Source organism: Branchiostoma belcheri, unplaced genomic scaffold (genome assembly GCF_001625305.1).
Source record: "Branchiostoma belcheri isolate BF01 breed outbred unplaced genomic scaffold, Haploidv18h27 scaffold19, whole genome shotgun sequence".
Classification (NCBI taxonomy): domain Eukaryota; kingdom Metazoa; phylum Chordata; class Leptocardii; order Amphioxiformes; family Branchiostomatidae; genus Branchiostoma; species Branchiostoma belcheri.
This window is the reverse complement of record NW_017803379.1, coordinates 1,855,527-1,870,559: the sequence shown is the minus strand read 5'-3', so window position 1 is coordinate 1,870,559 and position 15,033 is coordinate 1,855,527. Positions and strand designations below refer to the sequence as shown.

Here is a 15,033-nt window from a genome sequence, read left to right as displayed (position 1 = left end):
CAATTTAGCTCTCCCCTAAGGAGAAATAACTTTCACCCCAACTCACAAGTCTGCAACCCTTACCAAAGCCTCAAGCTTTCCTATTCCTTACCCTAGAGCAGTGTTCTTAAGAGGTTATTTTTTGCCTTTGTAATGATAATCTGTACATGTAAGACGTGAAGAAAACTGTTACATTACTTAGTAACTTACCAGCCTAAAAACATCTAGTCAGACAATTGATTACAATGTCCTGGTTTAAGTACAGGTAAGAAATCCTAACCAAATTTCATCTCATAATTTTGTGGATCAAGATTTAGAAGAATGAACGGTGAAGATTTTAGGAACGTGTATTTAAAAAGCTGGGGTTGGTAATGAGCAATTTTACAATCAAACACACACCATTCAGTAGCTTCAGACTCAACATTAGCAGCTGTTCCTTCCATTCAATTCTTATGATGGTAGAATCTACATTTCATCAGATTCTATAGATAACCATAAACGAGTGCATCAGTCTGGAGAATGCATTGGCAATTCTCTATCCCATGTAGTTTCATGATATAATCAGAATGCTTTAGGTTATACTTTCTACACACAATCATCCAAGTTAGAGATAGACGGCAAATCATCCATTAGGCCTGCATCAATCTTCATCTGCATGAAGATCAAACAGTTTGGCGACCTCTGCCAGGTCCTGATGCTGCTTCCCCTCCTTGATAATCTGAAACAGAATAAGATACTTAAGCACCAATGTTTCTTACCCCAGTAGTATGGTACTTAACAACACATAGGTACATAGAGATCAAATTTTCAACGACCACTGTCGCCTTCATCAGGATAAGATGTGACCACTTCAAGAATCAAATAAAACTGGTATCCATGAAAAATAAAAATGTATGGTTTAGAGGAGTTAAGTACTTCTGTGGTTGATGACAGAAAACGTTCTTAATTGTTACAAGTTCTTATCCTGTACAAAGAAAATGAGAATCTTGACAATGGTCTGGAAGTAAACCCTCCCACCTTTCTTGCGATGGGCATTCTGTTGAACAGGTTCCACAGCACGATGCCAACAATGATGTCGTCTCTCAGGTAGAAGATCACGCCCTTTCCATAATCCTCCTTGGGTGTGGGGGCGACCCTGTTCTCAGTTTCCACTTCAGCGACAAGCTTGGCAGCTGCCTCCACATCAGGGGCTGGTTCTTCATCTGTCGCACTCTGTCCAGATGGTAAAAACAACCAGAAGTTACAATAATGCTTTAATCAAATCTATACATCTGACATTATAGAAATTAAAATTTTAGAAATAAATACTATAGAAACTAAATAAACAGTTTAAATAAATAATTTAAAAAAAAGTTTCTACTTATTTCATTGATGAAAGAAGCCGGATGGTGTCTGAAATGTCTAAATTTCTAAAATCTATCCAGATATATAGATTAATTTGATTAATAATACATTAATATCTTCAAATATTTCTGGATGTCTAACCTTCAAAAGAAACGTAACCAGAAGGTGCCTTCAAAATAGTTACAAATTATCTATGGAATGTAGAGATCCAAGATTAAGTCTTACTTAATGGAAAAGAGCTAAACAGCTACAAATGGTAGGCTGAAACATGCAATGCAGTAGTGATAAGCTACAGTGTATAGAAACTATACATGTACGTGAGTCACAAACATAAAGTGCTAGTTTGATATAGCTTCAGCTAATGACACACTGCGTGCAAAGTGGGTAGGGTATGGCAATTGTGGGAAAGAGGAACACATTTCTTAAGGGAAACACATGTACATGTATACTGTATACATCTAGCAAACCAAACTCCCAGCAAACAACTTTTGGATCTGTACAAGTAGCTAACAAAACGAAGTGCATGTACATGTACTGAGAGAGAGTGGAGCACACCACAGAATAGAGTGTAACACTAGTGTCATCACCTCGGGATGTGGTAAGAGTGCAAACGGATAGTTTGCAAGGTCAAAGACCTTTGTTTCCCTCACTCCCTGGTGTGGGTGCAAACACACAGAGTACAGTCAGTACAACATACAAACTACATGCTTATCACTGTTGTCACTTCTGCATAGTTAAACTACACATTGAGCCTGGACAACACAGACTACACTTATTCTACAGCCACCTGGGTAGCCTGTTTCTCAGATTGGGGTTTCTCTATCTCTGCAGCAGGGGTTGCCTCATGATCATCAGACTGAGGTGAGTCTACAAACCCGTCAGGTGTTGTACATGTTGGGTAAGTGTTTGGCAAAACTGAAGCCAAAGTGTCAACGGCATATGACACCCCAGTTTCTATTTCCTCCAGCAAGTAACCCTCGGATTCCTCTGGGTTTGAGAGTACATAGTAAAATCCAATGGCAGGTTCTTCTATGTCTGCAGCATCTACAGATGTTTTGGACTGAGGGTCTTCTGACAAATTATTTGAGGGCAGGTTAGGAAGTGAAGGGTGCTTTGCAATGCTTGGTTCAGGTATCTCTGTAATCACCTCAGTCTTTTCAGAGGCTGAAGGCTCAACTCCAGTTGCAGAGGCCGGGTCAGATGGGTCTTTTATCTGGACAGATGACAGGTTGGAACAGGAATGTGGTATACAAAGATTCACGAGTTGCACATTCCCAGGATCCTTTGCGCCCAGGGTAGGTCACGTGGGCGTCAGGGTAGGGAAAGGTCTCGGTAAACCACGTGACTCATCCTCGGCTCTGGTCGGAAGAAGGTGCCCTAAGCGATATCTGGCCGATAGGCTGGGAGCATTCACATTTTCACGTAGTGTGTTGAATCAACCCTATCCTATCCCATATCGATAGTCATGGAGCAAAAATTCGATGCCGCTTTGCCGTACGAACGCCGTGAAAAACTACGTGCCTCCCGCCGCCGGCAGTGGTGTCAGCCATTTTTGAAATTTCCGAGCGCTCGCGAACACTTCCGACTTCTTCCGACCAGAGCCGAGGATGAGTCACGTGGTTTACCGCGACCTTTCCCTACCCTGACGCCCACGTGACCTACCCTGGGCGCAAAGGATCCTGGGAATGTGCAACTCGTGAATGGAAAGAAGAAATAAACTTTGTGGAGATAAAACAGCAGGAAGATGAAATGAAGTTTGACAGTTCACAGAGTGAGGCAATAGAGATATGTAGGGTGTTCATGAGTACCATATGGATAGATTGATGGTAAAATCTATCATAATATCTTAATATGGTTGTGTAATAGTAATACACACACACATTGACATTCCTACAATTCTAAATAAAGCTTAAAGGACACTGTGAATAAACAGCTTGTCATAAATGAGTTGATATAAATAGCAGCTAAAAGAGTTACAGTACAACGGTCTAGCATTCCCCACGAGGCATCAACAATCAGAATAGAAGGTGATGAGTATAAAAGGGTGTACTACTAAACAAAAGTACTAGATGCCACAAAATCATGCTTAGACATGGAGACTGAGTCGGATCCTACACCTGCTTGGGAATAGACTATTAGGAGAGATGTGTAGCTGACACAAGAAAGTAGTAAATGATAATAATACATGTACATGTACATGTATCATACAAGTGGCAAAGATGGTTAGGAAAAAAGGTTAGCTGTTACAAAGACGTTGAAGGAGCACAGGGAACTTGAACCATGATGGGGGAGGCACAGGGAAAGGGGAGGGACTATGCCTGCAGGGGGGGGGGGGGGAATTTCTGTGAACATGTGAGCACCTCAACTTCTGGGGGAGCTGTTGTTTCACCAGACACGGCTGCCACAGTCTCCTAAAACAAGTAAGGTAAGCAGAACAAAAGAAAACACATTAACAAAGAAATCATGATCATGAAATGAAATCCAATAAAGCCACAATATGCCAACTGAGATGAAGAAAGCAGAGAAAATGGGCTATTTTGCCACCTCTCCTGTGCTGGAGGGTGCTTCTGCAGCAGGGGCCTCAGATGCAGTAGCTGTTTCAGAAGCAGGTGCTGTAACTCGCTCAGAAGCAGGTGTTTCAGCTGGCTCAGAGGAAGGAATTTCAGTTGGCTCAGAAGGAGCTTCAGAGGCAGGTGCTGCAGCTGAAGACTGAGAGGCATCTGACACAGGTGCTGCAGCTGGCTCAGAAGTCTCAGAGGCAGGTGGCGTAGCTGGCTCAGAGGGAGCTTCTGAAGCAGGCTCAGCCCTGGCCTCTGATACAGGTGTATCAGCTGCTGGAGCCGGCTCTGACTGAGCCTCAGCAGCCGGCACTTTGTCAGGTTCAGCAGAGGGTGGAGACTGGAAAGAAAGGCACAGCAAAAAACAAAACAAAAATAGATCTTCCGTAAAACAATATCAACGTTTTAAACTCCTTAAAACCATAAAAACTATAATAGAGCAAAATGAAAATAAATGTATACAAGATTGACAAAAGACAGAATGATAGTACAGCAGTTGTCTGGTTAACAAGGGTTGACATGGCCATTAATGCACACAGCACAGTCATACATGTAGCAGGATACTTCTTTGGATGGAATACTGATAGACTACATACATGTACATGTGGACATGGAAAGGGCTTAAAGTAGAAGAAATTAAAGCACCCAGCTGCATCCATGACACCTAGCAGCACAGGGCAAAAAGGAATGAGTTATTTCTGCCAAACAGATACACGTATCGCTGCTGTTGCATAGAAGTTAGATAATGCCCATGGCCATGCTGATGGCCAACTGCGGAGGAAGCAATTAACGTATTCTTTCTCACCTCTTTGGTTGGCAGTGTGGCTTCCTGTGTGCATTAAACAGTGCATGTAAATCCAAAATGTTTGTGATATAACATATACTGGTAACACTTACATTCACTATAAAATGTTTGAAATAAATTACAAATGAAGAAACAATTACAGACATATAACAGACAGAAGTATATCATATAAAAAACATATACAGCACACATAATACAGGTACATGTATCTAGAAAAGCATGAAATGGGACAAAAATAAGAAAACAAGACACAAAGGCGAAGCCAGTACCATAACCTCTAGATCAGGTACAGTAGATGGTCCAGCCTGTTGCATGGCAGAACCAAAGATAGAAAGCTAAACACACAAACACATCACAAAAAAGAAAGTGTACTGTGTGGGATATAAAAGCAGCAAATATTGGAGTAAGGTTTATCGTTTGCAGCATGCAGACTTAGTTACTTGCAAAGCATTTGAAATAAGATTGCCCTCCCATAAAAAGCCACCCATGGACAGTTATTATTTAGAATATACACTTATATTAAGAGCTCTTTTCCACAGAGTCTTTAGGCAGTACATGTATTACTTAAATTACAGTAGACAGGAAAGAAGATTGTGTTGGAATGAAATATAGTCACTGTCATAACCCATTCTTTTATGCTTCATTTCTTATGCATAAGCAGGAAAAATGATGATCCAAAGCTTTGGATATACATAGTTTTCTGTTAAACTGAAGACGGCACAAATAAAACCTTTGTCACACAAAACTCAAGTGCACCTGTACATATGTCCAGACTTGCACTATTTACAGTGCTGACTCTACTTACAGCTTCAGTCTCTGTGACAGATCTCAGGCTCTCTCCTGTCTCCTCCACGACTGCCTTAGGAGTGTCCTTCTCTGTCGCCTTGGCAAAGACGGCTACAGTCGGCAGGGAGGAGTCCACAATACCAATGGCCTCATACCCCACATCTGGTCCTAGGTCAGACCTGTAGGAAAAAAAACATGGGACAAACATTTTCTGTTATCATCTTGATTTACAAAACAAAGATGACCAAGTAAAGAGGAGTCACCTGGATTCTACCAAACAACAGAGATCTAACACCTGTTATATCTAAAAACACCCACATCTTTTCATTCAAATTAAAACTAAACCTATCCTAAGAAAGATTACCAGAATTTTTCTAGCGCCCTGCAGTAGGTAGGCACAGAAAAGTATAAAGGAAGGAGTGTCCTATTTCTGTCATTCTTGCGAGAGACAAATAAAGTTGAAACCTGTCAAATTCTGTCTCAGAGCTGTCATTGTTCCAAAGCTACAAATGGTAGAATTTTTACGTATACTCAAGTTGAACATTTCAGGGAGCAGGATCACAATTGTTGTGACTATGTTGGGCTGTAGGTTCTCTCACCAGAACATGGACTGATGCCAGTAAGGTTTCCTGGCGCCAGTCATGTTTTCCCCGGCCAGTCTGCCGCTGACCACGGCGTGATCGTGGTGCTCAACCCTCCGCCGACCCAGCTTGATGTCGTAGAATGAGGAGGCATCACCAGCCTGAACACAAAAAGGAAACACTATAAGTGCAATATGTGTTGCTAAAAACATTCTGAGTGCAAGAAACAGCAATTTTGACATCTGACAGTTATCTCTTTGAGAATAAAGAGACTCTTTTGCGAGACCATGGCAAGTGTTTTATTAAGCTGACGTTTCAGTGACCGTCTGTCACATTGCACAGCACAGGTGTTGCTGCTATAGATGCATTTCCAAATGCAACATATTTACACAGTTACAGAGTGTGATGTCAACCAGTCAGAAATGCCCCGAGGAAGGTGACAGGCAGTCACCGAAACATTGGCTGAATAAAATACTTGGTTGTGGGAAAGGAGTCTCTTTATTCAGTGAATTGGTTCACTGACAAACCTGATTCACGGATGTTATCTCTTTGGGTTCTTAAGAAAATTACATAAGACAGGAATCAGTTTAAGGAGTAGAATCAGAACAATATCTTACCACCCAGATGTCAGATCTGGCCTCTAGTTCAGCATTGACCCTGAATCCTCCATACGTGTCGTCTACTTCCAGTCCTGACTCCTTGGCCAGTTCTGTGTTAGGCTCCAGGCCCACAGCCACCACTACATGGTCTGTAGAGATCTGAACAGGAAATATATTTTTAGTGTAAAAGACTACAGTGAGCAAGGTGGATGTTGATTCTCATTCATTTAAACAGTACAGACACAAACATAGACATAAAACACTACTCACACTTCTTCATTTTTAGGAGATATTATATATAGTCTTGTTTTGCTTTGATTTATAAGATGTAAAACAAAGTTACCTCTTCTCCAGTGTTGAGTTTGAGGATGACCTTGCCATCACTAAACCTGGCTCTCTTCACAAATGTTTCTGGTTTCACAGTAGCTCCCTCTGTAACATGACATAATTACAACAAAAATGAACTAGCTGGTGCCTAACAATTCAGAAATTCCATGTATTCCTGGTGGAAGAATTAATTTCAGCTTGGATATATGGCACTATAAACCAGCCCAGACATGCATTTTCTACCCTACATACAAAATATACAATGTATAGATCTCACCTCCCCGAACTTTAGCTGTTGTCCATTGACTCAGGTACTCAGGGAGAACTTTTCCCATATTCCCTACAACAAAAACATACCAAGAATCAAACACCTCTTTTTGTTTATCTTTAAGCTATCTTTTTTGATAATCTTTATGTCTTACCATTTACTTCAAAGAAAGACTAGATTGAATACTGTTAGATTTCTATTTCAATTTATTATCAAGTTAAATATATAGGTTAAGTAATGACATGACTCACCTGGCTCTGGGAACATCTGGATGACCTTGAGACTGGAGTCCCTACTCCTCTTCCCCAGTGCACAAGTCAGCTCACTGCCCAGGAACCCCCCTCCCACCACCACGATGGTGCTCGCATTTCTCGACACCTCGTCCAGTCTCTTAAAATCCTTGATCTTGTAAGAAAAATGCAGAAAAATCGTTGAATAATTATTTCTTGATGTATGGAAATGTTGATGTTGTAATTACTTGTATGATGTTTGTGAATAGAGACACTCTTTTTTACACAAAATTACGTGTTTTATTCCACCAACGTTTTGGTGACCATCTAGATCTGTAACAGGTAACAGACCTCAGGGCACATCAGCTGAATAAAACACATGATTGTGTAAAAAATCTCTTATTCAGTTGACTTACCAACCTGATGAAACTATTCACAGATAGAAGTCATATGATGTTTCTTTTTAACAATAATGTCATAGTCGTCTGCTCATTAGTTTTGTAGGAAATACAAAACTGATATCCAAAATGGAAAAAATCCTCAAGTCAGACACTTACTCCTCTGAAGAGAGTGACTCTGTCCTTGACTTCCTGTGACGCCCTCTCGAACACGGGGATGTTCCGAGGTCTGCCGCCCGTGGCAATGAGAACTTTGTCATAGAAGATTTCCCACCCATTATCCAGCACTGCAACCTGCTTCTGTGGGTCCAGCTTCATCACCTGTGGTAAAGTAAAAGTTAGGATTTAATCTACATATTCGTATCTTAGCATGGTAGATAAGATGATTCAAAAATGAACTCTTGGCCCAACACAATATGAAAGATCCACCAATGTTGACCTAATGCTTGAGTAAACAACATGAGGGTGCAAGGCCTAACCTTTCTTCCTTTGACAACAGCCACTCCTCCATTTTCCTGGTACGCCAACTCTTTAGGCTCCACATAGAAGGATGGTGGGTTATAGTAGACACTGCAAAACGTAACAGTCAGGAAATGGTGATCAAACAAAGATATGTACATCATAAAACAATCGCCTGTGACCTCAATGAAAAGTGGCCCGCAGGCCAATTTGAGCTTCTCATTAATGAAGAATCAGTTCAAACAAACAAATCAACAGGTTGTTTTTTTTAAATTTGTATTTGTACTGGCCCGACCTTCTTTCCTTGCCATTCCACTGTTTGAACTTGAGTTTCTCGACCAGTTTGGGTTCATCGCTGTACCACAGCTCCTTGGACAGGGGTGGCCTCATGTAGGGGAGCTCCTCCTCTTCTGTCACCACAAGGACCTGGCAACATGATGGACAGGTTAGGAGGTTGTTTTATTGAGGAAACCTCTCACCATGCAAGTTGACATCACTCGATGGGTAGGGGAGGTCATTCCCCTACTAAGGAATTGCATGGTTGACAGGTGAAATAAGCAGGAGCTACACGTGTACTCTATGATCTGACAGTGAGAGGACCTACAAGGTTTAAATGAAGAGTTTAAAAGGTATGTTAAGAGTACAATGTAGTGCTAGTGTGTACTTTTTTTACCACTCAAAATTCCAATTCAATTCTTCTTTCCTTCTGAGGTAATTTTCTTTATTAATTAGCACTATACCTCTGCTACCTGAACTTCCCTGCCATTTACCGTATGACGTCACATGGCATCTTGACCTTTCTCCTGACTGCATCTCTGGTTTTGTTAGGGAGACAGCAGTGTTACAATATTTTTACATGGAATGTCACTGTAAACAGTTTTACCTGAGCCTTGGCATCGCTCGCCCTGATCGCTCTGAAAGCAGCAAACGATGCTGTCCCCCCTCCGATCAGCAGGTACTTGGCGTGGCCCGGGATATCAGGCATGACCTCGTAGTCAGGGTAGGACTGAGGCATGGCGTCCAACAGTTTCTTGCCTGGACACAAACAACACACATGGTACCACCTTTATTCCAATGTTATAAAACTGTTATTAAAGGGTTAGTGTCAGCATGCATTGACCTTTCATTCCCATTTCCTTGTTATTATCCTGCAAAGGGTAAGAAAAGCAGTGGCATGAGTATCTGGTATAACCATCAGTTTCTTGCACCCTACAACAAGGCTAAAAGATGCATGTGGTTAATAACTACCGCTACCACCACAGAGCAATGTTTAAGATACACTCCTGTCATACCTTAAAACCGTTTTGAATCTGAGCAAGAATGTTTAAAGGGATCTCAGCAACTATTCTGGGCATTAGTATCAGCCAATAAGTAAAGGTAAGTTACTAACAAATGTGACACAGTCAAACTCAAAGCATATTGCTTGAGATGAAGCATAATGACTTTTCAATACCAGTCCTGATAGTGCAATGTGGCTTTGCTGTGGCCTATCCAATAGGCAGGCATGCAAGCTACCTAACCATAGTAACATATCTACTGCTGACTACAGCCAGAGTTGAGGGGAGGGTAAGATGATGCAGGTTATTGTCTCCATCCATGACTCACTTTCAGCATCAGGTGCTGCTGCTTCAGCAGGTGTTTCTGTAGGTGGCAGCTCGGCAGGTGGAGCTTCTACTTGCAAAAGCAAAGTACAACTTAAAAACTGAGAGTACTAGTGAAGCAGCAAGAGTCTGGCACAGAAAATGGTGTAAAACAGTGCCTTGCAAATGCATATACTGAAAGTAACAAGTTCATGCAATAACGGAGAAGAGGCTAGAGTCTTTGTTCCAGCAAAGTGTGTTCAAACAACCTACAACAATGTAAAACAACAACTAGGTTTTTCAATAATAGTTTGACTGGAAGACATGGAACAGGAAAGTTTAGTTTGCAAATTCCTTGACAGGACTGAGGTTATGAAGACAGTAGGAGAGGTTTCATGATATCCAAAGAAAATGCTTAAAGCGATATTCTGTAAGGGAAGGGGGGCATAAGTTATACCTGCCAAATCCATAAGAGAATGATCGTCTGAATATTGGCTTACAAATCCCGCGGATTGCTCAGCTGCCTGGCAGATAGCTATTGGCATACCAGCAGCCAAGGCAGCTTGTTTAAGGAAAAACATGGACTACCATGGGTGGACTACCATGAGTTTCACTATAACGACATGATTCTACATGTATACAAGGACATTGTACAGGATAATATCCTTGGTGTATACAAGAAATATCAAACAGACATAGACTGTTGATCCTACATCTGTCTGCTCAAAACACTGGATAGGTGGAGAGTTGAAAACAAATAAAACTACATTTAGTAGATGATCAAAAAGACAAGCATTTGTCTTTGCAGAAGTTGAGGGAATAACATTTCTTATTCCAAATATCATAATATGCAAGTATATGTGTCTTCATTAACTTCATGCTTGATCAATGCATCTTACCTTAATGGACACATATCAATTAAAGCCTGTATGATATAGTTCACCTATCAGCTAATCAGCTAATATAGAATATAGGCTATCTTCAACAAACACTGATACAGTAGACAATTCAGTTTACATACAGTTATACAAGTTTGTTTTACACACCTGATTTAGTAGTTTCTGATGTGGGCTTCTCAGAAACAGGCTCTGTGGCTTCCTTACTCTCAGCAGGCACAGCAGCTGTAGATTTCTTTGTCTTATTCCCATCTTTGGATGTTTCCCGCATATACTGCAAAACAGAAATTTCCCTCTCTTAATTTCTACTTGGGCTGCTATTATAGGTAGTGATACCTGGGAGAGACTTGAAATTGCAAAAACCTAACAAAACATGATAACACAGCACAACACAACACAGCACACAGCTATGTGGCATATAGAAGTTAGCACAGAACAGTCTTTATTAAGAAGAAAGCTGAAAAGAAATCTTATTTGGAGAAACATTAAAGGTTCAGGGTGCATCATCATAAAGTACAGATGTACATGTATATGCAATTTATATTACAAGATATTGTCGGACAATCTACAAACAGAAGACAGTCCCCTCTGATATACTTCAGAATTACTGTGGTACAAGATTTAGAATGAAGGCATGGGATGGACTGAGGTCTAAGGTAATATAGCAAGGAGTCATGAGCCGGTAGCTGTACTAAGGGACTACCTCACCTTCCGTGACCACCACTGGGGTGAACATGCAAGAAAAGAAAGCGAGATTGATTAGGGAACACTACTGGGAAAGACAGGAAGGGTAATGGTTAGCAAGAAGGTTAAAAATCAAGTCCCTTTGGGGTTAGTGACTGCCAAACACTATGTTAAGCACCCACATAGATATACGTGATAACTGATAATTCATGAACCATTAAATATGCTAAGTACATTTGTATTCTCTGTCCTGTTGATTAGGTACTAGTAGGAAAGGGTGTCAAAAGTTGGACAACATACATGGTATGGAATCAGGAAAGGGAAAGGCAGTGACCACAGAAGATAGACAGACACCATATGACACTGGGTTGGATATTTTTATCAAGACGAATACTATAAAACTTTCATTCAACATAGCTATATGTACTATTTTATTCACAGAAACAAACATTAAACACAAATATTCACATATCATTAGTATCATTGTTTTAATCCACTAAAAAGTAGTTAAAGTATTAAATTACAACATACACGTCGATCACTAGATACTCACATAAATGATGCCTCCACCACCAAATAACACAGCTAGCCCATAAAAGATATAGTTAATCTTGGCCTGGGAATCTCCTGCGGATGCCATAGTCCGCACACTCTGCCATGAGGGAGGGATCCTGTGGTGAGCAGGGCCATTTCTGGACTTTCTGGACGTTTCTGACGACAAGACATGTAGACTGGCACCTGTGAAAAATATTTTCTATTATTATATAAGATACAACTACAGAGAGACATTTTTTTAGAACTACAATTTACAAACTCTAGTACATTTGTACAAGTTTCTTTCTTCAACAATTGGAAATATGAAGGCATAGACACACTAGTACTATAAAACTTATAATGATTTCATAACTGGTGGAATACCTGTGATCAGTCGAACCGCAGACCGCTATGCGCATCGGTTCTGCGCAGCTCTCTCTAAGATCTCGTTTAAATCTCGCGCTTCTTTTCCAAGGTAATGTGATCCGCGAGAATCCGCGAGAGTTTGCTACTGTTTACTGTTTCGTTTGTAACTCCGCTTTGCGTAAGTGTTTCCTTGTCATACTTTAATGTGAGATGTAAGAAGGGCCGGCGTCACGCTCAAAGTCGTAGATGTACATTACCGGTGGTGTTTGTTGGAGAAACGAGGTTTCAAAGTTGACCGTGTATGATGGAGATGATTCCACTCGAGATAGGTACCCTTTAGTTTTTTTGGGGGCAAACCCGTTTGCCCTATTTCATCGTCGATTTGGTGTATTGTTTAATAAAGTATAGACCCTCCCTCATCTATCGTGTGTTGTTTCTTTTGGGATCCTGTAGTTGTTACAATTTAATAACCGATAGTATGTTGGGCTCATTTAGTCGAATTCTCAACGATTTTTGTTCGAATCGCAAGCTTTTGCAACTAGTTCTAACCAATACACCTGTGATGTCAGATATGGCTGAAATATAGTTATGTTGGCTTGACACCTGTGTACTTAGTTTTGAAGTTGCACAATGTGTATTGCAGCTCGACCTTGAGAAAAAGTGTAATTTTTTTACAGTTTCTTTGTCTTCAAAAATGTTCTGTTAAAAGTTATATAGAACAAAAATGAAAGTGAAAGAATATCGACCAAATAGTAAGCTTCAAAACGATACCCACTTTACGGATGAAAACAGAAGAGAAGGAATTTGGGCATGAACAAATACAACAACAGGTTGATTTTTCATGACCTAATTTTTGAAGGAGAAATCGGACACTATGACCTGTTACTGTAAATATACAAACATCGGGCATATGTACTGACATTCGTATAGTTGCACAAGAATCCCACTTTCTCTAGCGTCTTCATGATATAAGTCTTACTTGGAATGGGTTTCAGAAAGTCTGTTTGTGATGATAAAACTTGATTCCTTCTTTTCATGAACTTTCGCAAACAGCGGTTGAAAGTTGCAACATTGTTGGCGGCGCGAAAAATGGAACGCGCTGCCTTGGTTCCATGGATCGAACGCAGGAGTTCGAAACCGATTGACTTCAAATTTGACGATTTTTGAATGGTCAGAACCTTGTATTAAATTCCTCTTTTTGTATATAATTGAATGTTATCATATCACGTATTACATTGCACGTGGTAGCCACATTCAAACAGTTTCTCATACCAAGAAACGAATTTTATGACATTACGCGAAATGTATCAAAATGTAGCGGAAACTCAGGATGGTGTGTGTCAGTAGCTTACAACTTGGCTAAATTTGACCACCGCGATATGCGCATCGTCACAGTTTTTTTGGGGGCAAACCCGTTTGCCATAAAATTTACCAGGGGTCATTGGTATCAATGTAAAGGTAAAGAAGTGGGCTATCACACTGTGGTATTAGCTAACGGGATCCAGTTAAATAGTAAAAAAGACAAGCACAAATAAAATGACCAAAAATTGCTAATTTTTGGAAGGCCGTAGCGCTCGCTGTCATTTTGCAATGCACGAAATATCTACATGGTTGTACTGGGCAAATCCTGTAGATATGAAAAAATGTAAACATTGTGTAGGTCTGAGGTCTTTTTGCTGCACTATAGGCAGTTGTTTACACCCATGCAACGGGGTCAAATCGTGACCCGGCAAACGCCGTATCTTAGAGAATAACGCGTTCTACGGTGACCTGCGGTTCGACTGTGATGAGATACCACCAGACAGGTGTTTGAGGTCAAAGGTCATGTGAAGGTGAAATTGCCACACCTCCTTCCAACATGCCATGTGACAGGCATCAATCAAATTATAATCGTATGGTTTACACATTAAACTGAGCTTCATTCTTGTACGTTACCTTCACCTCTCAATTTTGTGTATTTTGCTTCCTCCATATAAATCCATACACGTACACTCACAATACACATTACATAATCTGTCGTACATGTATATGATCCACACAGTCTTATGTATGTATGCATATGTTTTATGTATTTATCTATTTATCTATTATGATATCGAGTTCATTGCAATTATCAGGTGTCGATAATTATATCTAACGAATCCAAGGTCGTTGCATTTGTTCCGCAAAATCCTGCATGCCCCCCTCCCCCCAACAATGGCGGACAGAATCCATTACGGAATCATCCTCAAGTGCATCAATTTACATCAATGTCATGGGGTTAGCATGATTGTCATGTTTATAAGATTGATTATATAAACAGTGACAAGGCTGAAGGCCTGACCGTGAACTTGGAACTGCTTGGCGGTCACCGTCCTGCAGCACACTGCAGAAAGTCGGGAGGCGGTGACGGACCCAGCTACTCGAAACATCCTCGCAAACTCCTCACAGCTCCTGTCTGGGTCTTCCTCAGGTCTTGTATAACTCTCTAGTCCTTATAAGTGTGTGATAAATCCTATATAACGGTTCTAATGACGAGAAACTAAAGTTGTCATCGAGAGAAAAAAATGTTGGTCAGGAGACAGACGACCACATGCCCGAGGTCAGGGGAGAGTACCCTGCGGACGAGAGAAGAAAAACTCGATCCCAGGGTCATGAAA

The 15,033-nt window shown here is 40.7% G+C and overlaps 1 protein-coding gene across 10 annotated transcripts; it reads right to left on the bottom strand.

The window, feature by feature from the left end:
- Nucleotides 1–6: 6 nt before the first annotated feature.
- On the bottom strand, nucleotides 7–14,991 carry LOC109467915 (apoptosis-inducing factor 1, mitochondrial-like). Of its 10 annotated transcripts, XM_019766050.1 has the most exons (20): nucleotides 14,718–14,991; nucleotides 12,048–12,232; nucleotides 11,519–11,533; nucleotides 10,961–11,084; nucleotides 9,940–10,005; nucleotides 9,218–9,369; nucleotides 8,630–8,760; nucleotides 8,355–8,445; nucleotides 8,035–8,196; nucleotides 7,499–7,652; nucleotides 7,257–7,319; nucleotides 6,996–7,084; nucleotides 6,671–6,811; nucleotides 6,072–6,214; nucleotides 5,492–5,651; nucleotides 4,687–4,710; nucleotides 3,684–3,734; nucleotides 2,471–2,536; nucleotides 997–1,191; nucleotides 7–697 (listed from the first exon to the last, which is right to left on the bottom strand). In XM_019766050.1, exons 1-20 carry the CDS (start codon nucleotides 14,803–14,805, stop codon nucleotides 620–622), a joined length of 2,178 nt encoding a protein of 725 aa, XP_019621609.1. In that variant the 5' UTR covers nucleotides 14,806–14,991; the 3' UTR covers nucleotides 7–619. The 10 variants fall into 10 exon arrangements, with proteins under 10 accessions (XP_019621609.1, XP_019621611.1, XP_019621614.1 ...); XM_019766052.1 differs by lacking the exon at nucleotides 3,684–3,734; XM_019766055.1 differs by lacking the exon at nucleotides 9,940–10,005.
- Nucleotides 14,992–15,033: the final 42 nt, after the last annotated feature.